This window comes from Mustela nigripes, chromosome 2 (assembly GCF_022355385.1).
Source record: "Mustela nigripes isolate SB6536 chromosome 2, MUSNIG.SB6536, whole genome shotgun sequence".
Lineage (NCBI taxonomy): Eukaryota > Metazoa > Chordata > Mammalia > Carnivora > Mustelidae > Mustela > Mustela nigripes.
The window spans coordinates 26,981,253-27,002,494 of record NC_081558.1 but is presented as its reverse complement, the minus strand read 5'-3'; the positions used below and the strand labels follow the sequence as shown (position 1 = coordinate 27,002,494).

Genomic DNA, 21,242 nt, shown 5'->3' with positions numbered 1-21,242 from the left:
TGTCAGAGACTCTCTCTCTTATTCTAGAACTATCCCCACCTACTTATTCCCCAGATTCACCCCAGAAATGTTCCTAGTCCAAGGTGTGAGTTCAGCTTCCCTTGCTGAAATTGGGGTGAATTTGCTTCTCGCTCCAGTGTTGCCACCTTGCCTGAGATCAGGCCATTGAGACATTATGGGTTTCACAGCTCAGTAGTCTGGTTAGGGACTAACCTGGGTGTGTAACAAAACACACTCAGAGTCACAAGCTGCACATTCCCAAGTGCACAATTGCTTTGTAGGTTCTTTTCCCAGCTTTACTGAGATAAAATTAAAATGTAACGTGTAAGTTTAAGATGTAACACTGTGTAAGTTTAACTCAATGATTTGATACACAAGCACACATTTGCATCACTGCACGTTTGTAAGTGGAGACTACCTGGAAAGAATGAAATTACACTAATTCCCAGTTAATCTTCCAAATCCTTCAATATGTTGTCTTCAATGGCATTTTCCAAGTAAAATATAGCCACTGGTTTTTGCAAAAAGGGTGATATACTTATTTCCCAAACGAAACCTGAACTATAATCATGGCGTGTTATTTGCCTTCCAAGAAACAACATGGTGTTCTAATACAAGAAAGTATCTTTTCCTCCTTTTTATCCCATCCTGGATCATTTATCCTCCCATCCCAGGACACATATTTGCCAAAAAACAAAATTCAGCAGTTCACAGTAGACTTTCTCAGGTTTTAGTGCAAGTTAATTTTGCCCTACTGTGAGAAACGTTGGTGGGAGAGTTTGTGAGCCCCTGGTGCTCGGCGGAATCTTATCTAAAATGTCATCTTTATTGATCCTGAGGCTGACTGTTTGGAATGGGGATCCCTCACCATTGAATTGTTTAAACAATAGTGTATTAGTATGCACATAAAAGTACAGTCAATCAGTTCTCAAGATCTATAAGAGAGAAAACGCATTAACTTTTTTTAAAAAATTCTGGATGGCAGCGTCAGAAAATCGAAAATCAAGTGCAGTGTCTTGATTCAGAGATTTTAAATCTGATAAACCGGTGCCACATTATTTGTTTTCAAGCTTGAGGACTCAGCCTGCGCATACAGGTTTTCTATTATCTATGGTTAAAACGCGATAAATATAGATAATTAAGCATTTATATTAATGGATTTTCAAAAAGGTGAACTGAAGGAATTGTTTGCCTGAACTGATCTAACAGAGGGGAGGGCAGCTAATATTGCTGCATTCGGTCTGGCTCTGCTGGCTTTTCTTCCATTATTGCTGTTAACCAATTCAAAGTGGATGAAGCTGGAAGTTTGTAAATAGATTATTATCTGAAAGGCAATTTTATTTCACTGGAAATGACTTTATTATGTGGAGAAGAGTAAAAATGTAATTTGGACCCCTGTCCAGATGCTCTTAGTGTGGTAGCAGAGAATGGTTTTATTTGTTAATTTGTCCTTTCAGAGTTTCTGTAGCCAGTCTTTAAATAGAGCAATTTAGCAATTGGGGGGAAAAACAAACCCTGCACCATTCAAGAATATAATTGAAAATTACCCCATACCCATGCACAATAATTACCTTTCAAAACATTTCCCATTGCTTGACATCATAGTGGTAATTGCTCAATGATATTATAATTTCATTACGTAGGGATTACAATGGCTTAAAATGATGTAAATTGGAGGCGTTGAAAATTAAGTTATAATGAAAACAAAACCTTTTATGCAAGTTTAAAGCACTTATTTCAATGTAAAATTATACATAATGTCACCCAATTTTTGTGCGAGTGTCATTGTTGGTAGTTTTAAAATTCATCCATTTAAACCTTTAGTACTAAAAACCACAAAACCTGCTTTAGTCCCATGGCTATAATGCATGAGGTTCCAGTTTTATGGTGATACATATTGGAACGAATGCATTTACATAGCAGTTACTGCTTCAGTTTGTATGCATTATGTAGCAAAACCCCTACTAATGAATTGGATCCACATCGATCCCTTTGCAGTTGGGTGATAAACACCCACGGCCCATTACAACTGTTATTTTCATCTAGAAAGATTCTTGACTGGCCCTAAAATGTATTGAGTTTTCTAACTTAATAGCACCAGCTTAAAATTTTATCTTTTTGGAAAGTACCAGCTCCAGAGTACGCTGAACAGTAACCTGGCATGTAACTTACGCGCCAGAGGTCAGAATTTCCCCCAGTGTGTGGATGGAGTAAAAACACGGACAAAGACCTCCGAGATGGGTTGACTTCTCATCACTTACCTCGATGATCCATGATTTTAACATTACACCTGATGGGAAAATTCATTTTACTTTTTAAAAATACGCAATTTTGGGTTTAAGTACTCTTTTTACTTAAAGATGAATTCTTGAATTCTTGTTTATGTCCTTTATGAAGCTAGTTGGGGTCTTTGTATTTCATTCAAATCCACTATTTTTTTTTTTTCTCTTGGTAGTAAAAAATCAAACAGGCACAGTTTGGAGATGGGGAATAAGGTATAAGTGGACACACCCCTTTTGTGTCCCTTTTGTGTCTACCTCGGCTCTCTTCAGTTTTTCATGATGACAACTGTAGCAACAACATTTATTGAGTATTCACTCTGTGTGTGTGGAGTCTTACTGAGCATCTTACTGAGTTGTCATAGGTACCATCACAAGTAGGATTACTGTCCTCACATGAGGAGACTAAGGCTCAGAGTGCTGAATTTTCCCAGGGTCCCGCAGCTACCCAGTGGTAGAATGGGATTTGGACCCAGGCCTGTCTGACTCGTTGTCTCTGTGTGACGCTGTCCGTCTCTATGAAGCCTTATCCTAGGACTCTAAGCTTTATCAGTGTTTTTGTTCTGAGTGACTAAGCAATTTATAACCTGTAGTTCGTGATTTATTTCAAGGTTGTCATTATCCTTAAGAGTAACAGTAACGATCATTTGTTGCAGAATTACTGTGTCCGCTGGGTTATGCATATTATCCAGGGTCCAGTTTCGTCTCCCACAAAACCCTATGAAACAGGCAGTACTATTTCCATTTGGTAAATAAGGAAATGAGGGTCCAGTGAGGCAGAGTAACCCATAATTGCCCAAAGGTCATTTGGGTAGGCAGCGGCTGAGCTCCCTCCCATCCTGTGGGCGGGATCCTAAGGCCCAGGGCTCTCTTAGCCTCTCTGCAGTTGCAACTCCCATCACCCCACCATTAATCTTCACTAGCTGCTTTTGTTTTGTGTATGAATGTCACATCCACACCTAGACGTAGTACAAATTTAATAGACACCATTATGTAGCCTGCACACATAAGTTACTTACTGGTTCTGTTCTCTGAAGAAGCCTAAATAAGAAAGGGATGATGGGTTGAATATGTGAAGATAAAGGACACATGCACACCCTCGTTTTGATGTGCAGAAGTGACCTAAAGGGGGTCATCTTCCACGAGAAACAGCCACTTAAAAAGCATTCCCAACTTCTACTTAAAGGAAGAAGGTGGAGGCAGGACCCTGGGGCCCACTCTTAAGGTAACAATAGAAAGTAAAGGAAAAGCAGCCTGCCTTCTCTGATTTCCTGTTCTTAATTAGAAACCGTGCAGGGTGCTCAGGTCAGCTGCCACCATTAACGTGGCCATTAGCAAAGTCCTGTCATACTTCAAGGACATAAGCCACTGCAGCCAAGAGTTACAGAAACTCATCAAAGGCACCGCGGGGATCACTGGATCTGGTCCTGCCCTGTGCACAATAAATCTGACCCAAGTGGTCGCCCCAGTCCCTGCGCCGCCCTCCGCAGGGTCCACCTCCCATTTCCTGGTCTGCTCTACGGTTTAGAAAATTCTTCCTTGTGCTGAGCCAAAATCTGGCTCCTCATAACTTTCCCTCATTGATCCTCTTGCTTCCTCCTGGAACCCCACAGAATCGTCTTAACTTTTTTCTCATTTACCACCCTTGACGTTCTTGAGGCCAGAAGGGCTGCTGTAACCGCAAGCTTTGTCTTTTCTGGAGTTAATAAGCCCGGATTTTGCCTCTGCCCTCCCACATGGACTCTCATCTTTCTCTGTGATCTTTGAAGTGTGAGAAATGAAATTTCTTTTGTTTCCAAACCTGAGTTTTTCAAATGTAGGACACCTTTACAATTTGACACCTTTGCAATGTGTTACGCTCTTCCATGTTTAAATCCCCATAACATAATGGCTCCCACCTGAACGTGTTCCACCATCTTCTTAAGGAAAGCAGGGCACCAGTATGGTAGAAAGAACGCAGAACTGAGAGTCTGGAAACCCAGGTTCATCCCTGACTCTGCCTCTGACTCGGCAAGTGACCTCAGGTGAGCCAGTGAACTCTGTAGACCTTCCTTCCCTCTTCTGTCAGATGGGCACCATGACGCCTGCCTGTTTCCCAGGAGGGTCAAGTGAGCTCCTGCATGGGGAAGTGCTTTGTAAAGGGCTCCACCAGTTGAGGTGTTAGTCAGTGAGGCGGCGGCTCTGAGTCCTCCATCCAGCCCCACTTTTGAAGGACTGCTGGAACCCCGTGTAGCCCATAAGCGTCAGTTGGAGGCTCTTGGGTTTTGCCCAAGTCGCCGCACACTCTTTGAGAACAGCACCTTCTTCTTCAACCATCTCATCTCATCCCCCACTCAGTGCCTGGTGCAGGGGCAGTCATGCTTTACGTCTTTGGATGGTCAGAGGAATGGCTGTAGTAGAATCTCAGCCCCCGACCTCACCATCTTGGCCCCACTCCCTGGGACTTAACTCAGGCTTGTCACTATCCTGACAGGATCCATGCACCAGCTCGGTCTGACTTTGGCTGGGAAAGATGGAGTCCCACCACCTTCCCATACTCTGGGGAGTGACACTTATATCCACAGACTTGTTTTTCACAATCATGTATTCCCCCTTTCCAGAAACATCCGTATTGACTGAGCCTCTGTTACATGTCAGCCCCAGGCCCACAGCCGAGCCCCTCTGAAAGTAACCCTGGTGAGCTCACAGCCCCAGAGACTGGGCTTTCTCTGGTCCTCAGCAGCCTGTGCTCAGGAAGAGAGAGGGGTGTTGGTTTTTGTTGTTGTTGTTTTTATTCGACAGAGAAAAATCACAAGTAGGCCGAGAGGCAGGCAGAGAGAGAGAGAGAGAGAAGGAAGCAGGCTCCCCGAGGAGCAGAGAGCCCGACGCAGGGCTCAATCCCAGGACCCTGGGATCATGACCTGAGCTGAAGGCAGAGGCTTTAACCCACTGAGCCACCCAGGCACCCGAGAGAGGGGTGTTCTAATCAGCCCTCCTTCCTGCTCTGATCTTCTCCAGCTCAGGGAGGGCTTACCTTCCCGGCTTCAGGACTCCTATTATGTGCTTTTCAGAAGTACTCAGAAGGCACTTGCTTGCTGGAGGCAGCCTCGAGTGTACAAGTACTTAGCACAGCCCTGGGCACACATAAGGTGCTCAGGAAAGATCTTACAAAAACCTTTGTTTTTTTTTTCATTCCAAGGCATGTGTTAGAAACCAACCAAAACCGCTAATAACTTAGGCAGCAGGAGTTCCTCCAAAATGTCTAAATAGTTGTCACAGAGACAAACATGAAGCCACGTCCATGTGACTAGCAAACGTGACAGATGTTCCTCCCACTGATGAAATTACCCATCACCTGATAGTTTTCTGTACTTGTTCTTTGCTTTGTGTGTCTTGTGTTCCTAAACAACATTATCATTTTAACTCGGGTTTACTTGGTAGCACTTTTAGGGTGCATTCATACAGCACTGGCCCGCAGTGAAGTCTGGAACTGTCTCCCCCGTCTTGAATCCCGCTCGTATCCTTGATGCCGTGAATCCCTTGGCCATGTGCCTTCCCGGTCTCCACACTCAGCTTTCTTGTCCTTCAGAGCAAAGCCAGCCCTGTCTAATGCTGTGAGCAGAGTCTGCACATCTGCCGTGCCCCTCCATTTTGGCCTTGACATTCTACCTCTCCCAGGAGGCTTGGAGGGGCCTGCCTTCTTGCCCTTCTGCCCTGGCAATCAGGAGTTCCGGGCCAGTCAGGCAGCTAACGTGTCTGTGGTTCCCCTCCCGGCAGGTGAAGAAGACCCGAGTGTGGAGGAGGACGAGGAAGTGCTGACTCTGCTGTACGACCCGTGTCTGAACTGCTACTTTGATCCCCAGACTGGGAAATACTACGAGCTGGTGTGAAGCCTTCCTCCGGGGCCTAGAATGGCCATGCCCAGGCGGGGCAGGCGAGCCGTGCTGACCGTGATGTTGGCCCCACGGTGCATGTGTCGGGCAGGCTCGCAGAATCCAGAGTAACTGAGAGAAATGAAGTTGTTTTGTAAATAACATTTGGTGTTAAGGATGCCTACCTTCTCTTTGTAGATGCATGTGATTTTTTTTTTTTTTGACAGTGAAGTAATTAATACAAAGACAAGATTTTAGGACTTTCAAATTGGTTCTTACTGGTTAGTTCTCATCCTACATATCATTTTTTATTGCCTATAAACTTATGGAAGCAAATTAAGAGTTATTAATTCAAATGTTTTGCAGTGTTACTCTGTAAATGATGGCTTGATACACAGAAAACGTATTCTTGTTTCAAAGATATTTGGGTACCTTTTATTACCTATTTGTATTAAAAATAAAGTATGATGGTCAAAAAAATATCTTTTAAACTGCCTTCTTTTATTTGCCTTGCTTGCATTCTTTACCAGAATATTCCAAGATAATATTTACCCTTCCTTAGACTCTCAAGAAAAGAAAACACTGTGACCTGGTCAGACTTTATGATCGCATTTTGTTAACACTGGCCCCACTGTTGCATTTCATTAAGGTTCATCCAGAGTTTGCCAAAGATCAAAACATTGCTAATCACTTAAGCTGATTAGCACAGTGCTGTGCTTTTTTGGTTTGGGGTTTTGCTTTTTTTTTTTTTTTTTTTTACACCAATTATCTCTAAATTCTAATGTTATGATCCAAATCTAGCTCCATAGATCCAGATTTAAAAAGTCACCCATTTGAACACCGCCCACACCTCACCACTTCTGGGACTTGGCCGGGAGAAACAAAGGCTCTCTCACTGTAATTCTGCCTGCAGTGTCACCAGGAAGAAATCGTGCACTTCCTGAGTTTGAGGAGACAGCCTTGAATTGTGTGCCAAGTATATTAATATTGAGCTCAAGGAAGTACTTATATTAGCTGGAATATTTTGTTATTTAATAAAGATTTTTTGATAAAGAAGAGTACCATTGGAGATTGAAAAATTACTGGTTTACAATTGGATTTAATGGTAGGACTATAATTTCATTTAATGTTGCTTGATAGAGGAAATAAGAGCTCTTTTTTCAGGAAGAGATTTGGGCTCCTGTTCAAAGGATCATACATTATTTAGAACCATGTTTCTATTTGATAAGCTTTTAATCCTATTGTTCACAACATATACCTTTGTTAGGATTTTTTTTCCCCAAGATGTTCATACTTACAAAATGCAAATAAATAACTGAGGTTTCAGAAAGCACAGAGAATGATAAAATAGTTGGACTATCTTGGTTATGACCTTGAAGATTGGAGTAGGATCTGGAGAGTCCTAGAAACTGCCTTGGTCTCAGGACCATCCACGTAAACAGAGGAGTCAACTAAAGGTCTGTGCTAGTTAAGACATGTAGTTATAAATATCAAAAACACCCTGAGCTAAGATATCCTTAAGTATACAAGAGTATCTCATGAGCCCCAAAACAGAATCTACAAACCTCCATGTGATTTGAGCTGGGACCTAGAAAACTGTTCTGGGATTCTTAAATCACAAGCAGCAGACAGCCTTGATCCCAGAATTCAAAGACTTCTTGAACAATCAGACCAAAGAAGACAAGAATCTGGACAGCTCCAGGGATCCAGGAGCAGAAACTAAGTTTCCCCCAACAATGGTCACCAAAATGACAGTGCCACCTTCTTCTGCTTCATCTCTGCTCAAAAAGCAAAAGCTTGTAGGCTTGATTTGTTAATTATCTCCAGGGCCACAAGGAATGGGAGTGAGATAGTCCCTGAAGAATAAAGCACTGTTAACAAAATGGGGAGGGAGGCCAACCAAGCAAAAATGAGTCTTAGAAGCATTGCCTCTACCATTCACCTCCAATTTGTTTGCAAAACAAGTTATCTCTCCCCATAATTCTCAGCTACTCAGTCCACCTGCCAGAACATTCAGCCATTCCACAGCTCATACATCCAACCACAAAGAAATATGGACTCTGAATTTCAACTTAAAAATCCCAGACTTGTATTCTGATTGGCCACTTTGCTCCAGTGGCCACCAGAACCCTCTGGTGTGGATGGGGAGAGAAAGGCAATTAAGGAGTTTCTTATGAACCAAAAGGTATCTACCACAACCTCTTACCCACTTTTTTCATTTTACTTGCCTTTTTTCTTTAAGGAGTAGGTTCGTTTTCTGTTAAGGTGATTTCCCTTTTTTTTTTTTTTTAAGATTTTTTTTATTTGAGAGAGAGAGCGAGCGAGCACATGCATGAGCAGGGGAGGGGCAGAGGGAGAGGAAGAGAATTTCAAGAAGACTCCGTGCAGAACATGGAGCCTGATGGGCTCAATCCCACAACCCTGAGATCATGACCTAAGCCAAAATCAAGAGTTAGGCGTTTAACCTACTGAACACCCAGGTGCCCCTCCACTGAGGCAATTTCTACGGAAGAGTTGAAAAATAAAAACAGATGTGTTACATACTGCTAATTTTAAACGTAAGTCATATAAGCAGTTAACTTGGAAATTCATTGACTGGGCTATACTGCTTCACAGGTCATCAAATTTTGCTGGATATTGGAATCTCCTGAGAAGTTTATAAACATACTGGCACCTGGGTTACACCCCCAGAGAGTCTGATTTGATTAATCTCAGGTGTGACCTGGGCACTGGAAATTTTTAAAACTTCCCCTGGCAATTCTAATGTGCCATAATGCTTGAGAATCGTTGCTAGAGATCAGATCCAACATGATGAGTGGGGAGAAGATTTGCCTGATGGCAGATGTTTCAGTGGGGAAGAGTGGATTAGTTTCCACTTCCAAGAACTTGATTTCTACCTTTCTAATCAAATGTGGACTGAACATTATATCTGAAACTAGCGATAATCTGGTATCAGTTTGGGGACTGACTCAGTTTGTTTCATATAATTTGGGATGCAACTTGCAAGTGACTTTAGGTCTTCAGTCCCTAAATTATTTAATTACAGAACCCAGGTAATGAGAATTATGGAAAAAACAGTCAGCTAATACACGACATCAGATCAATGATTTAGCTTCTCTGGCAATTATAACTTCTCTCTCCAATTAATTTAATTTTACATTATATTAAAGGAAAGTACTGCCATATGCAAAATACATAGATGCTTTTGCATAATAACTTGCCCTATTGTGTTTCTCCATATTTTTAGATTAGCTTCATTTAAATCAGTCATTTCAACCACATCTTGATTTTTTTAAAGTGCAAACTGTGTTTAATAACCAAGAATAGTGCAATCACAGATTGTACAACCTGAAGGACAATTAATTAAAAGAACTAATTTTAAAGTTGCCCTTTGGCTTTAATTAAAGATCAAGCTGCTGAAAGTTTCTGGACTATTTGCGAGGAGAAAAAAAGATTTGAATGACAGCAAATACAGTACTAAAACTGCTTTCATCCAGGTTGCCCCCATGACTCTCAATCTTCAATCACAACGACCAGATTAATGAGGACTAGAAATCACCTATGCACAGATGGTTGTATTACAGGATTTCTATTCCATACACCATTCCTTTTATACTCCAGATAAGTTGGTCAAGAAGAGAATTCAAGCAAATCCTATCTTCCTTTTTTCTCCCATTATCATAGTTGGGGTAGAATCATCTAGTTAGGCCTAGAAAGAACAATCAACATGATTTCTTTACACTCTGATTTTATAATAGTGAAAAGAGAGTTTCAGATTGGGAAGTTAATTGCCCAAAGGCACTCAGCTGTGGAAGGGAAAATCGAAACCATGGCTCCTCACTTCCAACCCAGTTGTGTTCCCACTCTGAGGGAATGAAGGTAAAAATTCAAATGACAGAGTCAGGTGGCCATCACACACACAATACAGTGGTTGCCAGAGGACATTAACACCTTGCCAGAGGATTGGGCTCTCTGGTTCCTTCTCTTTTGCTCTGTGCAGATTCTTTCTTCCTTCCACGGTCAGCCTTCACACCTCAATGATCAACATTCCCACAGTGTGTTTCAAGAAACAAATAATATTCAATATTAACAAACTTAATGAGTTTGGGGAAGAAGCCCATGGTCAAACAATGTTTGATTAATAGCAGAGAAGCAGAATGGATATTTGTCTTAACTGGAGAAGTTCTCAATGGCTTCAATAAATTAACATGCAGAGGGAATGTCCAAGAAGGACACTTCTCAAATTTCTTTGTCCTCAGAACCCTTTTGCAATAGAACATCTCGAGGGGCTTATCCACCCACAGAACCTCTTTGGAGAAATGCTGCAGAATATCGTCTTCCTCCTCTCCAGGCCTGCGAGCCCTGACCTCCACCACAACTCCCCGAAATGTGTCTCCTGAGTCGGGGGGTTGGTTGGGAGAGTGTGCATGTGTTGGTTGGTGATGGTCGTGGGTTTTTTGCTGTTTGGTTTGGTTTTGCCCGCTATTTCACAAATCCCTGTCCACACTATAGGATTAGTCATCAGACCCACTTTTTGTCTGAAACAAGGTATGCTGGGGGCACCTGGGTGGCTCAGTAGGTTAAACCTCTGCCTTCGGCTCAGGTCATAATCTGAGGGTCCTGGGATCAAGCCCCTCGTTGGGCTCTCTGCTCAGCAGGGAGCCTGCTTCCCCCTTTCTCTCTGCCTGCCTCTCTGCCTACTTGTGATCTCTCTGTGTCAAATAAATAAATAAATGATATTTTAAAAAATTAAAAGATTAAAAAATAAAACAAGGTATGCTGACGCCTAAACTTTCCTTAAGTCAGAAACTTCAGTCACCTAAGATGAAGAAATTTTCTTCCTCATGCTTTAAATTATACAAACTTATAATCGTAGATAATACAGTTGACTTACGACAAAGGTTAAATCTAAGCTAACACTCATTCATCATGAATATTGGAGCTTTACATCTTAACAAATATTTTGGTTCTGGTTTGGGTGATTTTAATATAATTTAAAATCACATTAAGTCAAAATAATTTGACTTATAAGAATTAAATAACCAATAAACATGGGCCACAGATAACACTAATTTTTACTGATGACATATTCTTCTGTACTTAATCACCTGTAACCCTGGGAAGCATTACAGAAGTGAAGTGTGGGAAATGGTATTGATCGGTTTTTATCAGCCCAACTTATCATTGTCAATGTTGGTGCTGAACCTGGCAAGATATAAGCCTATGAACTTGCTCCTAATGATAATATGTATTGCCAATGGTTCAACCTGTAAATCAGGAGAAATTATCTCTAATTTGCCATAAAAGATACATCCAAAGGCATGGTGGTGGGAGGGAGGATGCCCTGGGACCTTAATAACTGAGATAAGCCCAATCATCTAGAAATATTTGGCTTAAGAAGTCTAGAAGGGGAAATCACTCTTTGTTCATTTCAGATATTATGCCATTCTGAAATATAATTTTTATTAATGATGGAGTTTTAATAATCCATAAATAAATCATGAGATGGGATTAAAATTATTTGCAGTTTTGCTTTGCATCTTCAAGATTATCTTAATTAGAGAAAGTCAATCAAAATTCCACTCTGTTTTTCCTGCAACATGCAAAAGTGCTTCATTCGTTTCAAACCCTGGAAACTTAAAAACCTTTTAGCCAAGTCAATTGAAAAGAGCTTTCCTTTTCCTTTAAAACCTTTTGGCTGGTCAAAGAAATTGATAGCATCTTTCTGTGGGCCAATTCTAGTAAGCAGAATATCTTTTCACCCTTAATTCTTGTCTTCTCTTTGACTTTTAACATCTAAATATTTCTAAAATTCATCTAGGTGCTCAGGTCTGCACAATATACTTATAATACCTTTCAATTCACTTATTTCAAAAGGTTTTGATTCTTTTAGGTCAGGTACTGTTCAAGAACATCTACCATCATCAAAAAAATTTGGTTTAGGAAAAAAAAATGTGGCTTCTTTTGTTAGCTAAACTTAAGATCTATGGATGCTTCAAAGTTCAGATAAACAGAAAAATAATTAATTCCAGAGATTCCTGCTATAATTTTCTCTGATCAGCAAATGCATTTCCCTGTTAATGTCTACAGCCTTAATTCAAAGGTGATATCACCACTTGCATTTGTCTTTTAATTTCTGAAATTCCTTTCCATGTTCTGCCAATTGTCACTTTCAGTGTAATCTGAAAACTCAACTATGTGCATGTTGCATCATCTTGGGAGTGTAAAAATGCTGCTGCCAGGGTCCAGCCCCAGGGATTCCAATCCTCCTGGCCTAGGTTGTGACCTGGGCATGGCAGTGTTTCAGAGAAGCCAAGCCTGAAACCCTCTGACCTAACCCATTCTTGTTTCCTGCTTCTAACCTCTCCTCTTTACTTCCTGTGGTGTCAGAGTGAGCACTTCGAAGATTCCAAAGGGCGTGTGGTATCAGTGACATTCAATTGTTTCAATCAACAAACAAACCATCAATGGATGGATTTCATCTGTGGGTGATCCAGTACTGTTCCAATAACTTGCGTCACGTGGTTGATGACCTCTGGAATGGAAAATATGGCTTGTTTGGTTTGGTTATGCTTTCTCCACACTGTCGAGTGTACATTTCAAGCTAAACCACTCATTCTGTTTCCTGCCTTAGATTGTATGTTATGTTAATGAACATATCTGGGTTCTAGCTTCCAAACTAACAAAGGAGCAACATGGAGTAACTGTGTGTAAGTGACTGGAGCCCCTGACTTAGGCTATGGAAACCAGTACATTGTGCCTGTGTCTGAGTGTGTATTTGATAACTACAGTCAGTTCACAAAACCATTCATGAATTGGTATGATTAAGTTAAATACTGTTAAGAAGTTTTGGAGTCTTTCCTTTTATAGTAGCTCTTAGTGAGTCAGATGTATTTTTCTTTCATATAAAAATAGCATTTTTTCCCAATCTGAGCAGAGACGTAGAGCAGTGGCTTTCAATTTTCCTGTGTATATGGCATACTTCTAAATATGAGACCACATGAGAGGCCCTGGAAATTTAAATACGGGTCTAAATCACTCCCTTAAGAGTCATCAGTCTTTTGTAAAGTCTGTTTTGTACACAATCTTGAATGGGAGGTATTTTGAGCTATGAAGGAATTCAGACAATTGCTGAATAGGGGAATAAGTGCAGGACAGAGAGAGGGAGAAGGGAAAAGGACAGTCAGAGTGGAGGTCAAGAAACCAGAAAGCCCTCCTACCAAGTCAGACGGGATTTGGAGGACCAAGGCCCCCTTGGGTCTTTGCAGAATGTACATGGGGCGAGACTGTGGATTAGTTTTGGGGATTGCTTGTTGGTTTTAATCTGGGAACGATTTAACCCTAGCATTCAGACGAACATAGAGATGTACAAGATGCAGATAAGGGAGGTACCTATGAAAAAGCACTTAGTACAAATTGAGCACTCAGTAAATGTTTCCTGCTGTGATTCTTTATATATATATATATATATATTTAAAGATTTTATTTATTTATTTGACAGACAGAGACCATAAGTAGGCAGAGAGGCAGGCAGAGAAAGGAAGGGAAGCAGGCTCCCTGCTGAGCAGAGAGCCCAATGTGGGGCTCTATCCCAGGACCCTGGGATCATGACCTGAGCCAAAGACAGAGGATTTAACCTACTGAGCCACCCAGGTGCCCCTCCTGCTATGATTCTTATTTATGCCTGGGCCTCGTGAAAAACAGGCTCTCCGATGTGGACCTCTGGTGATATGCATGGCTGTGGCATTATTCCCAACAGTGTGGATGGTGCATATATACTTGAATGTATGTAAGCTAGAATCCGTATGTTGCTATAAGACTAGGCTTTCAAAATGTTTTGTCAGAGCGACTAGGTGGCTCAGTCGGTTAAGCATCTGCCTTAGGCTCAGGTCATGACCTTGGAGTTCTGGGATCCAGCTCAGCAGGGAGTCTGTCTCTCCCTCTCCCTCTCCCTCTGCCTCTCCTCCAGCTCACACTCTCTCCCTCCCTCTGTCTCCAATAAGTAAATAAAATCTTTTTTTTTTTTAAATATGTTTTATCAGTGCTCTAAGAATTGGTGCCTGGGTGGCTCAGTGGGTTAAAGCCTCTGCCTTCAGCTCAGGTCATGATATCAGTCCTGGGATGGAGCCCTACGTCGGGCTCTCTGCTCAGCGGAGAGCCTGCTTCCCCTCTATCTCGGCCTGCCTCTCTGCCTACTTGTGATCTCTGTCTGTCAAATAAATAAATAAAATCTTAAAAAAAAAAAACAACTAAGAATTGGGGGAAACACCACTGACACTGATTAGAGATTTAACATTTGGGGCTCTGTACCTGTAGCTGAAAAATGGACACTCCAGAAATCCTTCAAAGCTGTACTTATTCAATATTTATGAAAACTTAGGTCTGACCCATATAGAAATAATTGATTCCACTATGAATTTTCAGAGTCTTCTTCCTTCCTTCTTTCAAAAATCAACAGCTCCTTTTCAAAACAAAGACTTCAAGAATGATCAGTTCCAAGCCAAGCAGGTCATGTATGTTAAAGGTTTTTATTTCTATTCTTCATAGCGTGATATAGATTATTCCAATCAGTCTTTCCAGCTCATCTTACTTTACCTGTTAACACACATTTTATCTTAGGGCATATGAGAAGTATTAGAGGGGTGCCTCAGTCGGTTAAGCGTATGCCTTCAGCTCAGGTCATGGTCCCAGGGTTCTGGGATCGAGCCCCATGTCAGGCTCCTCCTGAGCCTGCTCCCTCTGCCTGCTGCTCTGCCTACTTATGCCTACCTACGCTGCCAAATAAATAAATAAATAGAATCTTAAAACAAAAAAGAAAGAAAGAAAGAAAGAGAAAGAACAGAAAAGTATTTGAAATAATTAAACTATATTTGTTTAAGCAGAGTCTGTAATCCACATTTTGTATCACTTCAGTCTGGCTTTCTTCTCCTTAGGTTAAATTAATGAGGTTTTTCTAATATTTAGACAAATTCCCTGAAGAAGTTACAGCAATCATTGGTTCCAGCTTTGCCTTTCATTGCTCTTCCGAAGGTCAGCCACGTTTCTGACTAGAACTTCAACACAAACTACAGACGCAGAACAGTCCACCAAAGAGATATCAATGTCTGCAAAACCCAGCTTCCCAACCCTTTGGGCAGTGTTTGCTGCCTTCCCCAGTGGAGAAGAGGCAGTTAGTTCACCAGCCCTCCCCCCACCGTGGGTGTTTTCCTCACGGCTTTCCTGCCATGGCGGGTGTTCGAAACCTGTTAAGGAGTGAAGCCGTTTTTCTCCTGTCTTTACTCGCCTGTTAATTCCAGCACCATTGGATTTATTTGCATTTCCAATACCGAGCTGAGAAGAAAGAAGGAAGGAAGGAGGAGAAAATGTACCCATCATCCTCTAAAACAGTGTGTACAGTAAATGTCACATAATGCTTTCTGGAAGTTATAATTTCATCTACCTGAAGTGATAAAGGGCATTTAAATCTTCCCTTGACTCATCCTAGTAGTGCCCCCGAGGCTCTGGTGTCACTCTGCCACCTGGTCACGTTCCAGAACCATCTACATCTTTATCATAGCAAATATTGCTTCAGGTTTATATGCAAAACCCAGTGGTTTTTAAAGATTTTATTTATTTATTTATTTGACAAAGGGATAGAGAGCACAAGCATGCAGAGTGGCAGGCAGAGGGAGAGGGAGAAGCGGGCTCCCCGTTGAGCAGAGAGCCTGACGCAGGGCTCGAACCTAGGACTCTGGGATCGTGACCTGAGCCAAAGGAAGATGCTCAACGGACTGAGCCACCCAGGTGCCCCAAAACTCTGTGGTTTTTAAAATGCATTCTTATGGTATTCTTATAGCATTTCTACCAACCTGAATTTGACAAATACTATCAGATTACATATCAAAGGGAAAATCATCCATTGTTTTCATTTAACCTAAGGATTCGTTAGGTTATGACCTATGAAAAATGGACACTCCAGAAATTGTTCAAAGTTCAGTGACCCTGCTCAGTGCTTTGGACTATGACCTTGCTCAGTGACCCTGCTCAGTGCTTTATTCTGTCCCAGAAATTTCATTATCACGAGGTGTAAATGACTTCCTTGGCAACTGCCTTCAACATTTATATTGTCATTACTACAATGATTTATTGAGCTGTCAGTGTTTTCCCAAGCATCTCATTTAATACTCATAACAATTCTTTGAAACAGACATTAGCCCATTTTATAAATTAGGAAACTGAGGCACAGACAGTTTTGGGAGCTCTCCAGAGTGAGAGGCTGAATTATATCACAGCTCATGACATGGCCGTGGCCGTGGGCAGTACCCCTGACCAGCCATCAGTTTTGAGGTGGCTGGAATTTCTATTGCTCATGAAGAGAGGAAAGTTGTTCATCCTAACCCCCTGCTTCTTGCTTAGGTGCTATCTCCATGGTTGCAGCTTGAGAAATATTTTTCCTATTTATCTGGTGCATTTTATACAAAAAGAAAAAAGTTTTTGTTAAAAAAATTTTTTTTCTTAGTCTGTAAGAAATTTACTACATATACCTAAATACGTTTTAAGATTACTGATAGTTTTAAGGGTGGTGAGGGGGAGAAAAAAGATTACTGATAGTTTTGCATAGTAGAAGCATTCCTCCCTATTATCTACATGTTTTGGAAAGGAAAATGTTAGACACGGTTTGCAGGTATCACTTCAAAAACCTGCTTCTTCTCCACAAGGCATTCTTCTAATTCTTCTCATCCCCCTGGTGTTTCTATAGTAACCTGGCACCCTCAGCTCCCGCCTTTCTGTTGGCACTAAAAGATCATTTATAATCAGGCCTCCACTTTTTCTGAAACGCACCCTTCAATTCATAACACAACAGATAGTGTGTAAGTTGAACAGGACCCGAAGCATTTCTTCTCTTGAGTTAAACTCACATGTTCAGAGGAGTGAAAATATCAGGAAATGTGGTGTTGTAGGACTCAGCTTTCAGCTTCACAACTAATAAAAAGAGCCAAGCTGGGATCTGGGGAGTCAACCTAGGGTCCTTCATGCCCATTACCTTCTCTTGCTTCTTTCATGACAAAAACTATAACTGACCAAGAAAGGAAAGTTTCAGAAACTTATCTTTCCTAAAGTCAGTATTTGGGATTTGTTTGTTTGTTTCCTAAAAAACCTCTAGCTCTTCCTTCTCCAGAACTGGATTGACAAGGCTTTCTTTAACATATCAGCCATCAAATAAAGTCTATCTACAGGGCCCATCATGATAGAGGCAGAAGAGCCCCTCTGAGCTGGGCTTCATGTCACAAAGGCATTTGTATCATCTCCAAGAGGCATTAGACACACACTCGCAGGGACACTCCACAGCCTCCAGCAAAGAAAGTGGTCAAAATGACCTTGTATTACTAAACCACCTCAGCTGTAGTATATGATGAATTACTTTTTAAAAAGTAAACTCTATTTTATGAAAATCTCAACCACATGGCATTTGTCATTTGGGAAGATTGAAAGAGTTAATATATCAAATGTAACCATTCAAAATCCACCAAACCACCTCCATTCATTCTCTTTCTCCAGCCATAGTCTCCTCTGGCTCAACCAATGATGAATCCATCCTTCCAGTTGCTGAGACCAGAAAACCTGGAAGAAATCTTGATGCTCCCCTTTCTCTCACACTCCACTTTCAGACCATCAGGAATCCCACAAGTTTTATCCCGAATATATTCAGAATCCAACTACTTCTCACCATGCTCACCACTATCACCCTGGACCAATACCATCGTCCCCTCTCGGTGTTCTGCCTGCTTCAACCATTGTCCCAGCATCCCACCACCAATTCATTTTCAACATGGCAGCCAGAGTGAGCCCTTAAAAATATGACATATCGGGGCACCTGGGTGGCTCAGTGGGTTAAGCCGCTGCCTTCAGCTCAGGTCATGATCTCAGAGTCCTGGGATCGAGCCCCGCATCGGGCTCTCTGCTCAGGGGGGAGCCTGCTTCCTCCTCTCTCTCTGCCTGCCTCTCTGCCTACTTGTGATCTCTGTCTGTCAAATAAATAAATAAAATCTTTAAAAAAAAAAATAAGACATATCAGGTCACTCATCTGCTCAAAATCTTCCAGGGAATTTTATTTCTAATAATGGTGGACTAATTTGGTATAAACCAAGCTTAAGAGCCTCCAAAAAAATTTTTTTTGACTCTTACTCAGTTCAGGCTACCATAGCAGAATACCACAGAATGAGTGACTAGAACAACAAGCATTTGTTTTTCATAGCTCTGGAAGCTCAGAAGGCTAAGATTAGGATAGCGGGAGACTCATGGTCTGTTGAGAGCTCTCTTTCTGGTTTTCAGGCAACCATCTTCTTTTTGTATCCTGACATGGCAGAAAAAGACCACTGATGTCTCCATCCCCTTATAAGGGTACCAATCTCATCATACCCCCATGATTCCATCACTTCTAAAAGTCCCATCTCCAAAATCATCTCACTGGGGATTAGAGCCTCAACATGTGGATTTGGGGAAGACACAAATATTTAGCCCATAGCAACAAACAAAATAAATTCAGTCATATATAAACAGGAATAAACCCAACATCATGATGAAGTCAGATTTACTTTAGGAATGTGGGTCTGGCTTAACACTAAAAAAATCACTCAATTTAACTCAGTATATTAACAAGAAAAAAGTATATAATCACTTTGATGCAAAAAAAATGCATTCAATTAAATTCAACATTCATTCATGATAAAACCTCTTAGAAACTAGGAATAGAATTTCTGTAATCTGATAGGTTCTATCTGCAAAACAAAACAAAATAAAACAAAAAACAGTAAAACTCTCCCTTAGTGCTGAAACATAGAAAGATTTCCCCTTGATATTGAGAATGTTACAAGAATGCCCACTGTTACCACTTCTATTCAACATTGTCCTGGTGGTCTGAACCAGTGCAATCGGCAAGAAAAAGAAATAAAAGCCATGTCAGTTGGAAAGGAAGACAAAACACTTTCATAATGCAGATGACACTGTTGTATTCATTGAAAACCCAAGAAATCTACAGATAAATTACTAAAATTAACAAATTTATCTACAATGTCTTAAGTTATTCTACCTATAGAAAAATTATTTAAAATTTAAGAGTTAATTACAACTGTTGTTGGATACAAAATCAACACATAGAAATCCATCACTTTCCTGTAAAACAGACACACACAAAAATGGAAAACTAAAAATAAAATATACTATTTATAGGACACCAAAAAATATCAAATACCTAAGAATAAATCTAATAGAAAATGTCAAAGTTCTCTACACTGAACATGATAAACATTTATTTATTTTTTTAAAGATTATTTATTTATTTATTTGACAGAGAGAGATCACAAGTAGGTATAGAGGCAGGCAGAGAGAGAAGGGGAAGCAGGCTTCCCCGCTGAGCAGAGAGCCCAATGCGAAACTCAATCCCAGGACCCTGGGGTCATGACCTGAGCCGAAGGCAGAGGCTCAACCCACTGAGCCACCCCAGGCACCCCATGATAAACATTTATTGGTGTTAATTTAAAAACTACATTAGTTATCTCTTAACACATAACAAATGTCCCTAATTTAGGGAAATTCCTCCTAACTTAGTTGCTTTAAACAAGATTAAACATTATCTCCCACAATTTCTATAGATCAGAAGCTTAGCTATACAGTTCAGGCTTTATTACTGTCCCTTAGAACAATGTACTGCTTAAAATATAACCTATGAGAAATTATACTAGTTACCAAGCATGCTTAGACGTAGCTTGAAGATAAACATGTACTGGCAACAGACCTCTGGGGGAGAAGACGATATATGTCCTTGAAGCTGAGCAGCTGGGGACGCCCACCCTCTCAGGGCGGAACTCCGCCTGCTTCATTTTTCTGTTATCTCCCCTTCCCCGGAGAGCATCAGCTTGTCAGTCAGACAATCTTTTCATTTGGGCTTACTCACTATGGGTCATGTACTACATGACCAGACATGTTTTGCCTTTCTTCTTACGTGTCTACAAGACTCATGGTCAATGTGTAATCTCCTCTGGCTTCTTCGTTGGTGGTTACTCACTTTCTGATAAATATGAGACTGACAAGTTGTTCAGGGCAACAGTCTTTTCTACTGTCGTCCTCTCCTCCCTTTCTCTTGCAGCTGACTTGTTTGTGCCTCATTCTTCTCCTGTGCATGGTCAGGAGGCCACAAGGCTTGGGCGCTCTCATGAAGCTGCCATCAAGATTTCTGCTCAGTCTGGGGCCCTTAGGTGGTGCAGTTGGCTGGGCAGCCCATTCTTGGTTTCTGCCGAGGTTGTGATCTCAGGGTCATGAAGTCTAGCCTCATGCCAGCCTCCATGCTCAGTGGGGAGTCTGCTTGGGACTCTCTCTGTCCCCCATGTCTCTGTCTAACCCTCACCCCTGCTCATGTATGTGGGCACTCTCTCTCTCTTTCAAACAAATAATCTTAAAAAAAAAAAGATTACCTCTCAGGCTGCAGTCATCTGAAGGCTGCTTCATCTACATAGCTGCTTAGGTGACCTTGAAACACTGAAGTTGACTCCCCTCTGAGAAATGAGGCAAGAAGCCAAGGTAAAAGTCACTATGCCCCACATCATCATTCTGCCATACTCTATTGGTCACATAAACCAACTCTGAATCAGTGTGGGTGGAGACAACACAAGGGTATAAATTTTAGGAGGCAGGAAATCATCTTTGAGGTTGGATACAGCAAAGACCTAAGTAATTGAAAAGATGTTCCATGTTCATGGATTGGAAAAATCTAATATTATAACAATGCCAGTTCTCTCCCATGTGATGTATAAAGTCAACATGTTCGTCAAAACTCTGGCATGCAATTTCCTCTGCCATCAGAAGTCTAAAATCAATGGAATGCTGCCATTGCTGGAGTGAGGAGATCAAAACGGCCCTGAGAAAGAGACGGAGAACATGGCTTTCCTCTTCGTTCATTTTTAAATTACTGATTTAGTTCTGTGTTAATTCAGCAATAATTAAAAGTCTGTGCCTTTCATTATTATCCCAAGGTCATATCCAATTTCTTCATTAACCCAAGTGATATCTGGGAAGGCATCTTCTCCTGTAATCCATATGAAGAAGTTTTTAATGATCAACCTGGAAGTTCTGAATA

At 41.2% G+C, this 21,242-nt stretch overlaps 1 protein-coding gene across 4 annotated transcripts in view; it reads left to right on the top strand.

Annotated features, from left to right (window-relative positions):
- CFAP20DC (CFAP20 domain containing) overlaps window positions 1–6,612 on the top strand; it is a 251,615-nt gene extending 245,003 nt beyond the window's left edge. For all 4 annotated transcript variants that reach the window (XM_059387861.1, XM_059387860.1, XM_059387863.1 and 1 more), the window contains one exon: window positions 6,036–6,612. In XM_059387861.1, the coding sequence (XP_059243844.1) occupies window positions 6,036–6,148 (113 nt within the window). In that variant the 3' untranslated portion in view covers window positions 6,149–6,612. The remainder of the gene's footprint in view (window positions 1–6,035) is intronic.
- The last annotated feature ends 14,630 nt before the right edge of the window (window positions 6,613–21,242 follow it).